The sequence below is a fragment of the Rhododendron vialii genome, chromosome 13a (genome assembly GCF_030253575.1).
Source record: "Rhododendron vialii isolate Sample 1 chromosome 13a, ASM3025357v1".
Classification (NCBI taxonomy): domain Eukaryota; kingdom Viridiplantae; phylum Streptophyta; class Magnoliopsida; order Ericales; family Ericaceae; genus Rhododendron; species Rhododendron vialii.
The window spans coordinates 8,130,837-8,150,012 of NC_080569.1; the positions used below are offsets into that span (position 1 = coordinate 8,130,837).

At 39.5% G+C, this 19,176-nt stretch overlaps 2 protein-coding genes across 5 annotated transcripts; both read left to right on the forward strand.

The window, feature by feature from the left end:
* The first annotated feature begins 791 nt into the window (after window positions 1-791).
* On the forward strand, window positions 792-4,118 carry LOC131314357 (uncharacterized). 2 transcript variants are annotated; one of them, XM_058342936.1, is made up of 3 exons: window positions 792-1,170; window positions 1,348-1,488; window positions 3,725-4,118. In XM_058342936.1, the coding sequence occupies exons 1-3, from the start codon at window positions 979-981 to the stop codon at window positions 3,866-3,868; spliced, it is 477 nt and encodes a 158-aa protein (XP_058198919.1). In that variant the 5' UTR covers window positions 792-978; the 3' UTR covers window positions 3,869-4,118. The 2 variants fall into 2 exon arrangements, with proteins under 2 accessions (XP_058198919.1, XP_058198920.1); XM_058342937.1 differs by having other exon boundaries at window positions 893-1,152.
* Window positions 4,119-11,637: 7,519 nt separating this feature from the next.
* On the forward strand, window positions 11,638-18,929 carry LOC131314352 (probable anion transporter 4, chloroplastic). Of its 3 annotated transcripts, none has more exons than XR_009196347.1 (10): window positions 11,638-12,218; window positions 15,249-15,475; window positions 15,568-15,940; window positions 16,293-16,337; window positions 16,446-16,592; window positions 17,125-17,262; window positions 17,358-17,391; window positions 17,684-17,873; window positions 18,333-18,425; window positions 18,543-18,929. XR_009196347.1 is itself a non-coding variant. In XM_058342929.1 (9 exons), the coding sequence occupies exons 1-8, from the start codon at window positions 11,760-11,762 to the stop codon at window positions 17,866-17,868; spliced, it is 1,608 nt and encodes a 535-aa protein (XP_058198912.1). In that variant the 5' UTR covers window positions 11,638-11,759; the 3' UTR covers window positions 17,869-17,873; window positions 18,543-18,929. The 3 variants fall into 3 exon arrangements, 1 of the variants encoding a protein (XP_058198912.1); XR_009196346.1 differs by having other exon boundaries at window positions 18,351-18,425; XM_058342929.1 differs by lacking the exon at window positions 18,333-18,425.
* Window positions 18,930-19,176: the final 247 nt, after the last annotated feature.

Consider the following 19,176-nt stretch of genomic DNA (forward strand, 5'->3'; position numbering starts at 1 on the left):
TTAAGATAAAATGATAAGAAAAATAAAATATTTGCACCGGTTTAAACGGATTAAAAAATGGAACACTTAATTTTTGTAACCATATTTTTAATATATAAACAATCTAAAAAATTAAGTGTTCTAATTTTCAATCCGTTTGACCTTATTTTTCTGATCATATTATTCTAAAAGGTCATAATTATTTTTTATCTTTAGGGTTCTTATAATTAAGTATATGTTCTTTATTTGGGACCCTGTAAAACAGAAACTTGATTACAAAAGTCTTAGAAATAAAAAATTAATTATAACCCTTTAAAATTAAAAAATTAAAAAAATAAGATTTTCGCATCGATTTAAATGAATTAAAATTAAATTATATAATTTTTTATTATATTTTCCAATATATAAACGACTCCCTAAGGTGGTTCTAATTGACCATTTCGTACGGCTGGTTTTAATTGGTGGTCCCCGTAGTTAAAAAATTGGCAAGGTGGGTCATGGTGTTCCTTTGTTTTTTTTTTTTATCGTTAAGTCATGAATCCATGACTCATGGAGTTCTGGGTTGGGTTTTTGAAGGAGATGGGTACAACAGTTCAAATGGGAGCGAGAAGAGACAGATTGTTGGGGGAGAGAGAAAAGTCAAAATTGTCTCATTCAAATAAAAAGGAGATAGGGTCTGCAATGAATTGATGTGTATGTAGAAAGAAAGATAACTTTCCTGCACGTGAAACATTCTTAATAGGAAAGAAAATATTTAGTATTTTCTTAGGGGTGCACGTGAAACATGCTTCATAGGAAAGAAAATATTTTAGTATTGTTTTCTTAGGGGTGCATGGTAGCTAGCACCTGTTAGCAGGACCAGTGTAGTAGTAGGAAGTAAAATTCACGATAAAATTAATTCCATCGTACGCGTGGGAAATTGCCATCCCAATTCTCAACGCCGAAAAACGCGAGGGGAGAGGTCGAGAAAGCAAGCAGCCGAAACGAGAAAAACCGGTCATGGAGAAGGCGAAGGAGTTTCTAATGGTGAACGACCAAGCATCCGAGTCGGCCTCCCGACTCGCCGTCCCTCCTCACCCAGCGGGCATCGACCATGTCTTGCTGGAAGATATCGTACTCGAGGGAATCCGAGTCGACCGAGCCGAACCCGGTCTCGTCGTTTGTTCCTTCAAGGTCCCTCCCCGCCTCGCCGTAAGAACCCTCAAACCCCCCCAAAACCATCTTCCCAATTCGAACTTTCTCGATTTCGTCATCGTTATCCGGTCAAAATTTGGTTGAATCCCGAGCCCTAGTGAAATTTGCCGTATGTATTTAAACCTGCACATGTATTGATTTGGGTGCTGAATTCTGTAATTGTGTTCAACCCAGGATAGAGCGGGTGGTTTTGCGACGGGAGCTATTTCGTATTTGGTTGATGAAGTGGGTGGGGCTGCGATCAACGTTGAGGGTCTTCCGAGGAATGTCTCAGTGGATATGTCCATCTCGTTCCTTTCAGCTGCAAAGCCCGATGTAAGTCCCCACTTATTAGCTCCAAATTCCCACTTTGCTTAGTTTGCTTTCCGATGATTTGTCATACTTTGTGGCCCAATGTGTCCTTGATTACATCCCCAGGCATTGTTGATGTAATGCATAGCGGGTACATTTGGTTTAAGGGCTCATCACAACTATTAATGGGGGTTTGGTTTCACTCCGGTTCGATTTTTGGACTGCACTGGACAGTTCAAATTTGGACCATACATTGGTATAATTAATGGTTTGGATTTGCTCAGATCCGAACCATTGATTGTACCGATGTAATGATCCAGATTTGGAGACAGTCCAAATTAAGGACCTGAGAGAATCATTCCTGTTAATGGTATTGTGGAGAATTTGATGAATAAGGAGCACTGGTTAACAGCAAAAGCTTGAAACTTTTCTCGAGCACTCCTCGCTTCTATTATGATTGTGAATGCTTCTCAAAGATGGTTGTCTTAGTCGGCTTTTGTTTCTCTGGAATGAAGGCAGAAAGCAATGACGAGTTCTTTGGAGTACTCGTACTATTGTGGTTCCTTACTTCCCTGCCAACCATCCCAAACACTTTTGCTTAAGTTGAATAAAATGTTCATTACAAATGGAATGGTAATTTCCCAACTCCATTGGGACTGCAGTTGGGAGGAAAGGCCATTTTATTGCTTGCTGAATGGTCCAGCAAACCAAACACTACTACTAACATAATTTTTGAATTTTCCTGAAGACCGTTTTAATTATTGAATTGAACAATACCGCAGTTCTCTTGCAAATATTGCTATGAAATGAAAAACCATCTGACCTCTTTCTTTCCCCTCAGTTCTTTTCTTTTTCTCTTATGTACTCTCTCTTTAGTGCCTCTCTTACATACTCTCCCTGTAGATCATCTTTCTTTCCCCTCAGTTCTTTTCTTTCTCTCTCTGTATCTATATGTCCAGTTTGAATAAGTGGCTAATTCCCAGCTTGAAATGGAGATGTTTGCTGCTAAAGCTGCTACCTTATTGACCTTTTACGAGTACTCGACAACTAGTTGTTGGTACGCAGCCTACACTATGATCTCAATTAAATATATGCTATGTAAGTTCATACCATGTATTTTTTTTTTCTTACTGCATTGGAAACAAAATGCTCGCCATTTTAGCAGATTATTGCCTATCCATATGTTAAGATTGGATTTGAAATGACGGGATTTGAGGTTGAACTCTATGGAATTGCAGGAAGGTTAGCAACTGAAGGTAGATTGGTAATTCTAGATTGGAGAATTGAATGGAGATATTAAAGATGTGTGTTGTTAAAATTCATGTATAAGTAGGATTTTTTGCGAAAGAATTCCGATTAACTATCACCAAGTTATTTCGAAATCATCAATCTAAAGAGCTGGACATGTCTACCGTAAATCAGGAGATGCAGTACTTAAGAGAGCGGATAGGATAGCTTTAGGTAGCATTGTTACAGGGAGGGGTAGACCTAAATTGACATTAAATGTTGTTGTACGCAAAGATATGAGTATAATGGGTTTGTGGCTCTTGACAGAGCTCAATGAAAGAAAAGAATTCATGTAGCCGACCCCAAGTGATTGAGACATAAGGCTTGGTTTGGTTTGGTATCAATCTAAAGAGCTCATAAAAAAATTGGATTTTATACATATTGTGCTCATATGGTCACACACCAAATCTGTTTATTTTTAACATCAAATCTGTTTAGCTCAAATCGAGAAATCAGATAGCGTTTTCACTTTCTAGCTTAACGTGATTACCAGAGATTTGGTTTGATGCATCTTTATGGCTCCGTTTGTTTCGATGTTAAAATGTTTTACAATGTAAAATATTTTTTCAGAAAACACACTTCGAACTTTTATTTTCTGGTGTTTAATTAGCACTTGAAAATAATTTCAAAAATCAACAAAATAGTGTAAAGAGAGAGGGGGGCTTAAATGGTGGAGAAATATGAGATTATTGGAATTGAACGTGGGTCAAGACTGATGATCGAGGAAACTGAGCAATGAGAATTGCAGTAGAAGGTAGAAGGTTCATTTCAGAAAATAACTTACGAAAGATTTAAGGGTAAGTTATTTTCATCCAATTGATGGAAAATATTTTACATGTAAAAATATTTTCTCATTTTTTACACAACCAAATACAGGAAAATAGGTAAAATATTTTATCGAAAAATATTTTACGTCTAAACAAACGGAGCCTATGTGTGTCACATCTAACATGTCTGTGTTCTCCATTGGCAGGATGAGTTGGAGATTACAGGAAGTCTTTTAGGTCAAAGAGGAGGTTATTATGGAACCCTCGTTCTTATACGAAATAAAGCAACTGGGGAGGTTGTTGCTGAAGGTCGCCATTCGTTGTTTGGTAAACGCCCGAGCAAACTCTGACTGTGTTTTGCTCGTAAAGCCTGAACAATGTCGCCTGGAATTTATGCATGGACGTTGTAGATTTCAGGACCTAGTTTATTTCACATTACATTATGTACTCCTTTGATGATACAATCATGTACTCCAGCAGATATCTACGTCGAGTTAAATGGCTGGGAAAACAAGCTGGCAGTATTGGTTCTTGATGGCCCCCTTACTACGTTTGCTATGTATAAATTCAAATTGCTCTCTTTGAAGAGAAATTTGCAAACTGGATGGCTTCAAATTGTGTGCATGCAGCGAGGGATGGCAATGGGGATGGTCCGGGGTAGATACCACTTTCCCTGTCCCCGAACCCAAATCCCTCCACATCCCCGCCCTAATCCCCACCGGGAATTTATTTTTACCTTCCATCCCCGTCCCAAACGGGGATTCAAAGATTCCAAAACTTTAAAAAAAAAAAAAAAAAAAGTCACCTACCATTACAAAATACAAATCATGAAACCAAATTCAAAAAAAAAAAAAAAAAACAATCTAGGCTGCCATTACAGACCAAATGTCAAGAAAAACTGCCACAGTTGCTGCCATAGTGCCATTACAAACTAAATCGAAATGAAAACAATCACATACCTGTTGCCATAGTGCCATTACGAACCAAATTTAAATTAAAACAGTCAATCACATAGCTGCTGCTATAGTGCATTACAAACCAAATTAAAATGAAAACAGTTTCAAACAAACAAGTGCAATAGAGCATTGGGAACTCTCAAGAACAGTCAACAAACAGTTGATTCCCAGCATATGCAGTTACCAAACTTGAAAGTTGAAGTGCCTATACAGCAGAAATAAGAGCATCGGTAGACTCTGGAACTTGTGTGCGTAAGTGTGTGTGTGTGACAGTGAGAGAGATAGTGTGAGAGACTCAGAGACTGTGAGTCAAAATAGAGAGAGAGAGAGAGAGAGAGAGAGAGAGAGAGAGTTTACCATAGTAGAGAGGAGTAGACTAGAACTGGATGGAGACGTAAGTGTCCGGGAACCCTAACTTATGTATATATATAATAGACTAATGGCAGTGGCATAAATAAATGAAATTCTTATGTGTGTGTGTGTGTATATATATATATATATATAACGGGAATTCGGGGCGGGGTGGGGCGGGGATGCGGCGGAGACTAACTCATATCCACCCCTACCCGTTTCCCACTTTTTTTTTTAAATTATCCCCATACCTTATCCAATCTCCAAATAATTTCCGAATCCCCTATCTATTTGGGGCGGGGACCGGATCGGCCAAAATTGCCATTCCTACATGCAGCAGGGTGACCTATTGCCGAAGCAAAGTAATGGCTCAATCTAGATCCATAGCTCATTTGATACAAAAACTGACCGTACTCTTTTTATTTCCTGAACATCCAGACTGTACCTTGTTCTGGACCCTTGCCTTCGGCAATTACTACTTCAAGGGTTAACCCTTCGGCAATTACTACTTCAAGGGTTAACATTGAGAGTGAATCCAGACAATTGCTAGAGTTGTTACATTTCATGTGTGTGTCCCGCGGGGGGCGAAAATTTCGAATGCGGACATCAGATTAACAGGTTAGTGTGAGCTTATTCATGCGGTTAAAGAATTTTGTTTGGCGGTCAAAAATTAGGTTCATATGGATGATTTTCTAATCTGAAAAATAGTAAAATTAAGAGGTTAATTATAATGTTTATATACATTGATAAATCTAAATTTGCTTTAAAAATTGGTTCCAAAGACATTGCATTTTGATAACGATGCATGATAGCTTCCTTCGCAATACTATCAAATTTTGAAAAGTTTAGAAAGTTTGGAATTTTTATTTGAAAAAAGTTAAGGCAATTTATAGATTTTTGCGGGGTCAAAATAGTAAAATACATTTAAGTGAAAACTATCAAATGTCTTGTAAGATATCAAAATGAGTGTGTACCTGCTTCTCTCCACCCTTGATCCCACCAAAGGATTTTGTTCGGCTATACTCCTGCATTACGGGAAACTATTGGACTGTCTGGGACCGGTGCTCATCGTTTTAACATTTATCTTCGAGTATGATTTGGAAATTGTGTTCTCGTAATTGTGGGTACGATAAGATAATTTTGGAGTGCATGTATAAAAAATTAAATAAAAGAGAGTAAACTATCCTTTAAAAACATTCAAGAATGATTTTTTCACTCCTATCTCAGACTGCTATTGTGTTTATTCACTTTGAGACTACGAAGAACTTACACTTCAATTATTTTCACTAATTTTGTCATTTTCCATGAATAAAGACAATCAAGAATGTATAAATTAACAAGTGTGCAAAATTAGTAAGGAGTATTTATTTTCACTCCTATCTCCTCTACGTTGCGGTTAATAATTTGGAGGTGCGAAAATCGCTCAAGAAGTTTCCCAAATTCCTCACTAGAATATATATACAAATTTCCCGTCATCGATCAGCTGGGGGAGGTCGAGACTCGAGAAAGCAACTGAGCGAAAAAAATTAAAAGGCGAAGGAGTTTTTTAACGTTGAACGAAGAAGTAGTATCTGAGACAGTCTCCCGACTCACCGTCCCTCCCGACCGAGTCGGCGGCGTCGACGACATCTCTTTGGTAGATAATGTACTCAAGGGAATCCGAGTCCAACCCGGTCTCATTATTCGTTCCTTCCCGGTCCCTCCCTGCCTCGCTGTGAGAATCCCCAAACCCCACAACATTACTCTTCCAATGTGGATTTTTCTCAATTTCGTATTCTTGATGCTGGTATGGAGGGTTGATAAACGAATCAAGCTACCTACTCGAGTTTGAAATTGAGTTCGTTAGCTAAAAGCTCATTATGTAAACAAACCAAGCTTTAAATTTTTTGAAGATTGTTTAAAAAATCAAGCTCTTCGAGAACGAACATGAGCTCGATTAAAGCTCGTTTTCTATTGGCTTGCCTCATAAACATGCTAAGCTTCAACATCTTTTAAAGTTGGTTAAGTATCAAACAAAGCTTGGATAACTAATAGGCACTTTGGATTGAGGGATTTTGGTGAGAAAAGAAAAGAATAGAGAAGGGATTCTCCCCTTGTTTGGATAAATCAAAAATGATAGAGGTACAGAAAGAGTGCTGCTACAGGTACAGAAAATTGGGGACCGAATCCGGACCGACGGCCGCCGGCGAGCCATCTCCGGCCACCGGACGGCCGATCCGAGCCGTCCAAAAATTCTAAAAAAAAAAACCGAGGGGCCCCGCGCGGGAATCAACGTCATCCGAGGTGTGTAGGGTGCTTGATCGGAGCACCCCTTTTCGTGTGTATATGTATTGTGGCCGGAGATGGCTCGCCGGCGGCCGTCGGTCCGGATTCGGTCCCCAATTTTCTGTACCAAAAATGATAGAGGTACAGAAAATTGGGGACCGAATCCGGACCGACGGCCGCCGGCGAGCCATCTCCGGCCACCGGACGGCCGATCCGAGCCGTCCAAAAATTCTAAAAAAAAAATGTGTGTAAATGGGTGAGAGATGATGAGAAATGTGTGTAAATGCAAGGCTTATTTTGTTTCTCACCTTTCTCAACAAAAATATGAGATCTGGTGAGAAACCATACCCCTTTTTTTTCTCATCAAATCAAACCATCCAAGTACTCGGCTTGTTTGGCTTGTTTATCACCTTAATGTCCGGTATTTATGCGATTTTGATCGAGTCATGTACCCTAATGATTACGGTATTTGTATGAACTTGTCGATGTATGATTTGGTTGCTAATTTTCGAATTGTTTTCCACCCAGGATAGAACTGGTAATTTTGCAACTGGAGCTATTTCGTATCTGGTTGATGCACTGGGTGGTGCTGTAGCTTATGTTGAGGGTCGTCCCATGAACGTCTCAGTGGATGTGTCCATCGACCTTGTTCCTTTCAATGGCAAAGCCTGATGTAAGTTGCCACTTATTAGCTCCAAATCCCCACTTCTCTTCATATGTTTTCCCATGGTTTGCCTTTTATTTGGCCCGATTGTTTTTTTTTTTCTTGATCAGAGAACAATTAGTATCGTTCCTCAAAAGCCATACGACACTTATAGGTTGATTTTGGCCTGGTTTTGGTTTAAGTTTGTAAGATTCAGGTTGTTAGGTGATTTGTTCAGGGGTATGCCCTTTGATCCTTGTTTTGGTGGTTGCTTTCAATTATAGATAGTTTCCAAAAATTTAACATTGCTTATGTAACAGCTTTAAATTAATTGTTCTTCATCACTCGTAGCTTCACTAATGATGGTATATGCTTCTTGAAGATGCTTCTCTGGGGCAGCTTTCGCTTCATTAAGCCGGAAAGCAATGACCATTTCTTTGGAATTGTTAAAAAAATGGTCATTCGAAATAGAATTGTCATTTTCCCCATCCACAGGGAGGCCAAGCGAAGGCCATTTATTTGCCAATTCTATTGGGAGGCCAAGGAAAGGCCACTTTATTCCTTGCCAAATCAGTCCAGCAAACCAAACACTACCTCCAACACATTTCTTCAAATATCTTATCAAAACATCTTCTTTATACGGACATTGAGTTTTCGTGAGACCCATTTCGTTAATTATTGAATTCAACAAACACTGAAGTTCTCCTGCAATTATCGTTGAGGAAAAGAACAATTTTGTGGAGAGTGTTTGCTACTGAAGATGATAGCTTATTGACCTTTCTACGAGTACTTGTTGGGTTTGCTCCCTAGTTAGCTTACACTATTACCAAAGTAATATGTAGGGTGTGTTTCTGTTGATACCGTCCGTGTATTCCTTACTGCATGGGACACAAAATGCTCGCCTTTTAAGCATACTATGGTGTATCCATATGTCAATCTCTCCTTTTGGATGATTAATTGGATTAGAAACAGCGGGATTTGAGTTTGAACTTCATGGAATTGCAGGAAGGTTAGCAACTTGAGGTAGGTTGATGATTCCAGATTGGAGGATTGAATGAAGATGTTAAAGATGTGTGTTGTTAAAATTCATGTATATAAGTAGGATCTTTGTGGAAGGTCAGTTAACTATAATGAACAAATTTTTTCGATATCATCAATCCATAGCCCTCAAATGAGTCAAACCAGTTATTGGATTGTAGACCTAATATTCTCACACCATATCTGTTTAGTTCCAGATAGTGTTCTTAACTTTGTAGCTTAAATTTTGCAAAAACTTGGTTTGATGCATTTCTGCGTGAGTGACGTCTTACATATATATGCCTTCTCCATTGACAGGATGAGTTGGGGATTACCGCAAGGGTTTTATGCCAGAAAAGGACGCTATTCTGGAACCGTCATTCTTATAAGAAATAAAGCAACTGAGGAGGTTGTTGCTGAAGGTCGCCAGTCTTTCTTCAGTAAACGTCCGAGCAAAACTCTGACCATGTTTCACTCGTAAAGCTTAAACCATGACACCTGGAAATTCCGCGTGGGCGTTGTCAATTTTAGGACCCTAGTTCCTTTCACACTACGGTTCCATATTTCTTTTGATGGTATAGTCATGTAGAAGACATGTACATCAACTCATCTGTTATCAGCTATGAGAACACGGTGGCTGTGTTGGCTCTGGATGCCCGTATTACGTTTGTGCTGTGTATAAAATTAACTTGCTCTCTTTAAGAAATCTCAAATTGGCAAATTGGGTGGTTTCAAATTGTACATATGCAGCGGGGTGACCTTTTTTTTTTTTTTTTGGCATCAATATTACAGTCATTTGATGCAAAGACAGGCAGGCTGTACCTTTGTTCTGGACCCATAATAATGTTTGCCTTTGGCAATTACTCCTTCCTTCCTTTTTTGGTAAACAATTACTCCTTACTTCAGGATTACCTGTGGAACGGTAACCTTCATTATTGCCTTGGATTCACCTGAGGTAGGACCCAATTGAGGACCAGTTCTGCATCAAACACCAGTTGGAGAAAATATATGAAATGGAAATTTTCTGGTAGAATGATACGTAATTCTAACTAAAGTAAATACTCATCAACAAATTCACAAAAAAAAAAAAAAAGGAATAGAATAGTTTGTGGGCCGGTCGAGGCATGTGATAGCACTGGGTCGAATGGTACTTATTCTCCGATATACATCGACTTTCAAGTTTCCTTCTATAAAGCAAACTCATGAACCAATAGTTTCTCGACACTCAAAATAATCTACGGAAAGTAACTTTTAATACGATGTAAAAGAAACAGGAGAAGCTGCTTTTTTATACTGGAGTGTTGTATCTATCATAAGCTACATAGGCATACAAGCATATATAGAAAACGGCAACATTAGTTTGTTAGGGTTGAGAGAATATCCTCTAATATTGTGGAGATATACGTGGAAAAAAACAAGGAGACTGAGATTGTTTGGTTTGAATTTTGAGAGAGGCTTTTAAGAATTGACAGGAATAGATACAAAAAAATTATTGAAAACCGTGCGTAGGTATCTAAAACGGACAAATCCTCTCCAACTAACCTACATAATATCACATGTATCTCATATAAATCAAATCTGATTAAATATATTAGAGTAAAATATTAAATTAGAATAACAATTCCCACCTAAGGCGATGCCTATTAATAATGATATCGGTGTTTCGAAAGGATTGATAATGATATAAGATTAGAATTGTGATTGGTGATGAGGATGAGACTATTAATAAGAATATGAATCCTTCCTTTATTTTTGGTTTGGATAGGATTAGAGCATCTCCAATGGACTAATCATTTTTCTAGCCATTTTAGCTAGGAAAAGTGTGTTAGGCAGCCACTAAATTTGTAGTCTACCCAACAGCCTCTCAACACCCCTAGGCATTTAGAATAAAGTAAGGGCATCAATGTAAACCATCTCTCCCTTTGTCGTTATCTCATAAATCTTGAAACTCACCCATCGGGAACACAGAAATCCACCGATCGGAAACCACCTTTTAGAATAAGAAGAGAGAGAGTGAACGGCAACTCTTGAAACCCACCGATAGGAACCACATCTCTCTCTCTCTCTCTCTCTCTCTCTCTCTCTCTCTCTCTCTCTCTCTCTCTCTCAAATTGAAAAATCCACAAATCAAACCTCAAATTGAAACCAAAAATCAAACCTCCGATGAAACCACATAACTGAAAAAAATCATAGATCGAAAACCATAGAATTGAAAAACCCACAAATCAAACCCCCTGAAAACCCCACAAAAATCAAACCTCCGATGATTACGAGGTAGGGCTATTCACAGTCGAAGCTGTTCTCCGGTGATGACGCTGTAGCGGAGAGAGTGGTACTGCTAACCGACGATGACATTGCAGCAGGAATCGAAGCAAGCGAGCTCAAAAAGTTTGCCTCACCCAACGAGGGACTGGAGCCGAGGTTAAACTGACGACCTCTCAAGAGAGGCTGCTGGGTTTATGTTTCCCCCCCTTTTGTCGCCATTTTATCGAATATTGTGTTTTGACTAGGTTGGTGGAGATGCTCTTAGACTGAGATTACACCACTTAATTGACGAGAAAATAAGATTGGAAGAAAAGAAATCCTTTTACTTTTATTGTTTGATGGAACGAAAGAAAGAGCTTGGCAAATCAACCGAGTATGTTCGATTGCTTAAGCCATGCCCTTAAATCCAACGGTTGAATGTAGGGTAACACATCAGCATACGATATAGACATTAGGTGAGTGCATGCACAAGTAATCTTTCCCGCAAGATTTTTTGTACCGAAAATTCATCTATCTTCATGCCGAGAGATTTTTCGATCGTTAAATTTAAAACATAAAAAAAAAATTGCACAATTAAACTGCCTGAAAGCCCTCAACACATAAGCACAGAGTTTTCGGGACCGAAGATATCGGACCCTCTTTCCCCACCTACCACCACTTCTTCCTTCAGAAGTTGGAACAGCGAAATGAGTAGCAAATTCCTCATCACTCATCAACACCACTATACTTTCCCCATCCCACACCATGGAATTCGCCCTCGCCCCTAACCGATCACTCCGTTACTCTCCCTTCCAAAACCCTAAACCACCACCACCACCACCAGCCTTCAACCCCCAACGCCCATCCAACGCCAAGCTCTTCCTCCCCCACAATTGCCTCAACCGATTACCTTCTCCGCGAATCCATGGCGCAAGCAGAATCGGCACTCGAGTACCGGTTCGAGCCGGGGGTTCTGCGAGACATGCTCAGTCGTTCTCGAGCAGCTCGTTTAGTGGAGCAGGCGATAGAGAAGAAGAAGAAGAAGCAGCAGCGGCGAGGGAACCGAGTTTTGTCGAGTTTATTACCTCGGAGAGGGTTAAGGTGGTGGCGATGATAGCCTTGGCTCTGGCGCTCTGTAATGCGGACCGGGTCGTTATGTCGGTGGCCATAGTTCCTCTCTCCATCGCCAACGGCTGGCGCCAGTCTTTCGCCGGCGTTGTCCAGGTGCTTTCTTTTATTACAAATGTTTTTTTTCTCGGCAAACAAAACAATTATATTAAGGCTCGAAGGGATACATCGAGGGGCTCAATCGAAGTAAGCATAGAAAACTTACACGATCAAGCAGAAAACAGAAAAAAAAAAGAAAAAAGAAGAAAAAGGGGAACCACCAAACAGCGTCCTCCAACAAAACATTGGAAGAACAGACCTCATCTAGACTCAAATCCCGACTTACAATTTTAGAAGCCTAATTCCATCCAAAAAAACCTTAAATTCCTCAACCGTATACAGCTTGATGTCGAACTTTGCCTTTACCCACATAGCAACTCTAGTTTTTATTGGGTTTTGCCCATGTGAAAAAGAAAAAGAAAAGAAAATAATTAGAGTTGGTTGGCCTGGTGCATTTATTGGCTTAAGTTATGTGCTCTTTGGAAGTGGAATGCCGGCTGTGATGTTTTGGATCTCAAAGAGCATTTGTGATGCTTGAAATATGAAGAGTCAAGTGTGTAGATGTTTCTCCTGGCCCTATTTAAGTGAAGTGGTGCATGTGGGCTAAGTGAGTGAGTGAGAGAGAGTGGGGAGAAAGAAAGAGAGACTGAGCGGAGAGGAGAGTCAGTCCGGGAACCCTTTTGGGGGGTCTCCCCCACCGTGAGGTTTTGTGTGAGAGAGAGAAAAGATGTGAGGGAAAAATAGAGTTGTGGGGTGAGTGTAAAACATTGTATAGAGCCGTGTGTTAGGAGCTCAGGGAGGGTTTTACATCTCACATTGTAATCTCTATTTTTCTTATAGTGGAAGATTTCTCTCTCTCCCGTGGACGTACCCGAGTTTGGGGAACCACGTATTTTGGTTGTGTGTGATTTCGTTTTTGTTAATTTGTTGTGCTTCCGTTGCGGGTGGGATTACCGGGCTTAATCCCAACAGTTTTTACCTTGTCAACCATGGCCCCAACAGATATTGAAGCGTTGTTAAAGACAACCTCGTTACGTACTAACCACAGCGACCACAACGTTGCAAAAAAAGACGCTTCCCACAGACTTTTCTTGAGGTTCCTGAATCTGTTATCCATCCACCACTTGAGATGATCTTCCAGAGATTCGGAGCACACCCATTCTACATGCCACCATTCCAAAATCCGCGACCAAACCTCCCACGAAAAAATTGCAGTGTAGAAACAAGTGGTGCGGAGTTTCCAAAAACAGAGAACAAAGAGGACACAAGGTAGATTGGCCCTCAAAAATCAAGTTTCTGTCCCACAATACCGATCTCATCGCCACCTTGGATTGAACAGCCATCCAAGCAAATATTTCTACCTTCGGGGGGCTAATGTTCTTCCACAAGCCTTCTCTCCCCAAACTTCCGGATTGCCCACTATTTTCTCACTGATTGTACACTGATTTTACCGAGAAACGATTATCAGAGGACCATCTCCAATTCAAGGCATTGCGACTGGACGAATCCAGAAAAATTGGTTGTAGCCTCTGCTTTAGTTCCTCCATTTGATTAGATTCCCAGTCTCGTAGCGTTCGGCTAAAGGACAGGTTCCATTTGACGACTCCCGTTCCACTCCAGAGTGCATTGACAGCCGCCTCTTTTTGAGTAGAGATCCGGTATAGACGAGGATAGTCCTCTCTAAGAGTCGAGTCCCCCAACCATACCTGGTTCCAAAAAGAGATCTCCAAACCAGACCGTACTTGGATTTAAAACCCTCCTGGACTATGTTTCCTATGCATGAGGAAACTTCCCCAATGGCACAAATATCTTTCCATAGGTTCAAGGCCTTACCGGATGAAGGCATACGAGGAAGCCAACAGTTTTGTTCTAAACTGTATTTTCCTTTGATTACTTTCACCCACAACGATTCTGGTTCTTTGTTGAACCTCCACCACCATTTGGCCAAGAGGGAAAGATTTTGGATCATCAAATTCTTCACACCTAAACCCCCATTCTCCTTCTTTTTGCAGATCATCTCCCATTTGATTAGGTGGAGTTTTCTCTTGTCAGAGTTTAATTAGTCTTTCTTGGTTTAGTTTCCGGCATTTTACATTGAGTATTGAGGAAAGAAATGGTTATTTTTTAACCAACATTTTTTTAGCATGTTTTTTAATGCTGATCTACCAGTTTTGAGCAATTAAATTTATTACTTTGTTGTTCTTTCGGAGAATCACTCGGTGACTTCATGATTATCGCAATTGGATTGTTTCTGGGAGGAACTGGATCCTCTCCGGTCCTAGACTGGGCGGTCCTATTTTGGCCCGTTTTGGGCACTTTCCGGGTCCACGTCAATGGTCCAAGTTGTTCATTTTTTAGAACATGTTGAGAACATATACCGCGCAAAAAATCAAGTTGATTGGATACCGTACGCGATAATTTCGTAATGAGTTTATTTCCGGATAAATGGGTTTAATGGTCGAAAATGGGCTTCGACCAATGTTCTCCTCTCTTTTTTTGGGCAAGATAAATGCATTTTAAAACAATATTGAATGGTATCTGATCAACTTGATTTGTGGTGTGGTATATGTTCTCAACATGTTCTAAAAAGTGAACAGTTTGGATCATCGATGCGGGCAAAACAGACCGAAACTGGACCGTCCAGTACATTAGTAAGACTGGGAAGTTTGAAACTTGAACATTTTTGTTGTATTATTTATGGCTGTTACTTGCAGTTGACTAGTTTTGTTTTCAGCTGCTGTGAACTAATTGTATGAAATTTCAGCAGGGATAATGAGTCCATAATTATTTGTTCAGTTTGGAGTGATTCTGAGCATTTCGACTATGAGAGCTTCTATTTTCCTCAATTTTGACTTTCGATACAAGTTGGGTTTATATTTGGCCAATGATAATACTTGTGAGAATGGTAGATACTTACCTTAACATACACCATGTGAATGCCATTGTCATAAGCTTTTTTGAAGCGACTGCAAGGAGTATCTGAACTTGTGGAATGTAAATTTAATTGGATATCGTTGTTTCTGAGAAATCATTTTAGTTACTATGGTATCATTTGATATGCCTGTCACTATCTGCTGCTAATGGCAGTCATCATTTCTTTGGGGATACCTGATATCACCAATAGCTGGGGGCACGCTTGTGGACTATTATGGTGGTAAGGTAGTCATGGCATGGGGTGTGGCTTTATGGTCACTGGCCACCCTCCTTACTCCTTGGGCTGCTGAAACTTCTATATGGGCATTACTTGCTATGCGAGTCTTGCTTGGCATGGCAGAAGGCGTGGCTCTTCCTTGCATGAACAATATGATTGCAAGGTATTCCAATAACAACAATGTTTCCTTCATCTGGTCATTTTTTATTGAGTGTGGAAATCATGGGTGAACAATTATTTGAACTTTTCTTTTAGATGGTTTCCTCAAACAGAACGATCAAGGGCTGTTGGTCTTGCAATGGCTGGATTTCAGCTTGGAAGCGCTGTTGGACTCACACTTTCTCCAATCCTTATGTCACAGGGTGGTTTATTTGGACCATTTGTGATATTTGGATTATCTGGATTTCTGTGGGTTTTGGTGTGGATATCAGCAACTTCAAGCACTCCTGATCGAAGTCATCAAATATCAAGATATGAGTTGAAGTACATACAAAGCCAAAGCAGGAGGCAACAGTCCTCTGTGATTCAAAATAAATCGAAGACTGCGAAAGTGATCCCTCCTTTTAGGCGCTTGCTTTCTAAGCTGCCAACATGGTCTGTAATTGTGGCAAATGCTATGCATAGCTGGGTAATGCACACATTGCTGTGTCTATTTTTCCTATTTGTCGTTATTTGATGTTCTTTTATTTATGACATTTGGGTATTGCATTGCCCTGTCATGACAGTCATGCTTTTTTTTCTTCCCTTTTTCTATGAAATATTGAATTCTGAAAATTTCAAACCTACCAAAATTAAATAAAGGAGAGCACATATCTAACAAGGGAAGAAGTTTCTACTAAGAGGGAACCCTGCAAATTACCAGCTTAAAAATTTGTGAATACCATGCGGTTACTGTATTTAAATGTCTGAACCTAACTTTGTTCAATTTTGTTGGTAGATTATATGATCTAGTGTTCTTCATTTCTTTTCTTTTCACCCAGGGATTCTTTGTTATTCTCTCATGGATGCCCATATACTTTAAGACGGTAAGGCCATAGCTTAAAGTCATGTTTTTTTTTTACCAGCAATTTAGTATGTTTATGGTTGTACGATTTTATGAGAAATATGAAATGCATGACTCTTCTTTGTTGTAGATATACCATGTTGACCTCAGACAAGCAGCATGGTTTAGTGCTGTTCCGTGGAGTATGATGGCATTTGTAGGCTACTTTGCGGGTGTTTTATCAGACATGTTAATACAAAGGGGCATCACCGTCACTTTAACTCGCAAAATAATGCAGGTACACATCTGTCATATATTACAAAAAAAATGCTGAGTTTTGGAATAACTTATGAGCCGTTTTGTTTTTCAAAGTGGATATTTATTTCTTCCTTAGTGTTAATTTTAGACCTCATCCATTTGATTTAGTGATTAACCATTTAAGTACATAGAATAGGAACAGAACATGACATGTGATGATGACATAAACTTCTGTTGAAAATTACTTTTGGGAAAACTTTACACTGCTCACTCGTAACTTTTCTACTTGCTATATCAACTTTGGTAAATAGAAGACAGTATTTTGCGGAAATGAATGTTTGTTAACCAACTTCCTAGTATCAAAGACTTTCAAGAATATGAAAACCAAATAAAAAATATAACCTCTATTAAAAAGGGTATTTTCACCACATAATAAATAGTCATTCTTTTATGGATTGACAATTGTTCTTGCCGTAAACGTCATGATGGCGGCTTGATACATATGACCTCTAAAACTACATATGTTGTCTTGTTTCGGTTCTGTATTGGTTATGATGCATCCTTCCTTGCAGTCGATTGGTTTTGTTGGTCCTGGGATTGCTCTCATTGGTCTAACTATGGCAAAACGTCCATCTATGGCATCTGCTTGGCTAACTTTAGCTGTTGGGCTAAAGTCATTTAGTCATTGTGGGTTTCTTGTGAACCTTCAGGTCAGTGAATTCAGAAAATTCACTAGAAGTTAAGGACAGCACAAAATCATTATTCACTCTCCTCTGACCTTCTGTTTGTGTTTTTCTGTAACCAGGAAATTGCTCCACAGTATTCTGGTGTTCTCCACGGTACATTAGTCTGTTCTAATCTGTATTTCGTAATTTTCGTGGATGTGATCTTTCTTAATTCATAACACTAATTTTATCTGGGTACTGTTACTACAAGAGGTGCGGGAAAATTAGGGGGATGCCCTCAAGAGGTGGTTTCTATTCCCCCATAGAAAGGCAATCGAAATCAATGGGGATTCATTTTGTCTTTTTCCATTAGCTATTTATGTTTTTGTTACTGCAAAAATACTTGATCGTCCTGATATAAAGACTTTCTAATGGACTGAACGTATCCACTTTGAATTTGTTCTAGGTATGTCAAATACTGCTGGGACATTTGCTGCTATCGTGGGAACGGTTGGGGCTGGTTTCTTCGTCGAATTAGTGGGCTCTTTCCAGGGCTTTCTACTGTTGACATCGTTTTTGTACATTTGTGCTGCTCTATTTTGGAATGCTTTTTCTACAGGGGAGAGAGTGAATTTTGACGGAACTGAGTAGATCTGGTGGGTAATATTTTCCATTCGGTATTGTCATATGTCCCGTGGCAATATTTACGGTACCAGAATATCAGACGAAAACTTGTGTTGTAGGCAATTGTAATTGCTGATGTATTAGAAGTTTTGTATAACTTGTGTACATGTAATTTCCAATGGTCTGAGTCTCAAAAAGTTATTATTGACCTTAGATTACGAATGAACCAGATGTAGCATAGAAGAAATGCATTCCTATTTGTACTGTATATCATCACATGACGCCTTTGTAACACTGAAGGTTTGGAGCCACACGAGATCAGCTCTCTTAAAATCAACATTGTGCATTCCAATCTGCTTCACATGACGCATCTAAGTCTTGTGATTCCAGTTCTCTTTATATTAGTGTTGTCTCGGGTTTTAAAATTTCACATTCAACACATGACACCTTTATAGTTGCCGCTATTAAACGTCACATTTCTCCTCCAAAAGGGCTATTATAACTTTCAGGAATGGGGAACAAGAAGGCGACTTACATAAATGCAACTTTTAGTTGAAAAGTTGAAACTCGGAACCTCCTAGAAGGTATATTTACCTACAATTCCTTAGATTTAGCTGATTACTGAATTGAATACACATTTTGGTATTCTATCAAGATGGTTAAACAGAACGCGTCTTTCATTAATATGACCTGTTATGCAGGTAATGCAAAGACTCAAGGAAGGAGATGCCTGAGTGGCAGTGAATCCTAGACTACAAAGAAGCCCAGCGTCGATCACGGTTGCAGAGAAAGGTTCTCAAACTGGCTTGACAACGCCTTACGCCTCAAGGCAATTGAGAGACTCTGCATGGTGGAATACGGTCATTATTGGAGAGAAAGTTCGAAAATGATGTAGGGAGAAGAACCTTTCTTCGTTCTACTTCGTGTTTCGGTTATTCTTAAAACATTGACGTCAGAAATGTTCGCAGTTATGTGTTTGGAATTGAAGACAATGGGCAATAGTCTCTGGCTGTTTATAAAATGTGCTGCACTACGGTCCTAGGTTTTGAATCAATGTTAAGCTGGGTTGAATTGATGCCTTGACGGTATCCTTGAGCTTGTAATCTATCAGGATGTGCAAAAGTCAGATTCTCCTAAAAAAAAAGGCATAAAATTTAGAGGCCTACTAATGGAACCGACAATACGAGTACCGATGGGTAACGACGGGTTACCGGCTAGCATGTGGGCCCACTCAGAGTCCTTAACGGATGATCCTAATAATTTAAAAAAAATCGAGTAGCTCTGTGAAAAATTAGCTCAATCATGAGTGATCGATCCAATCTTTTTATTTTTCAT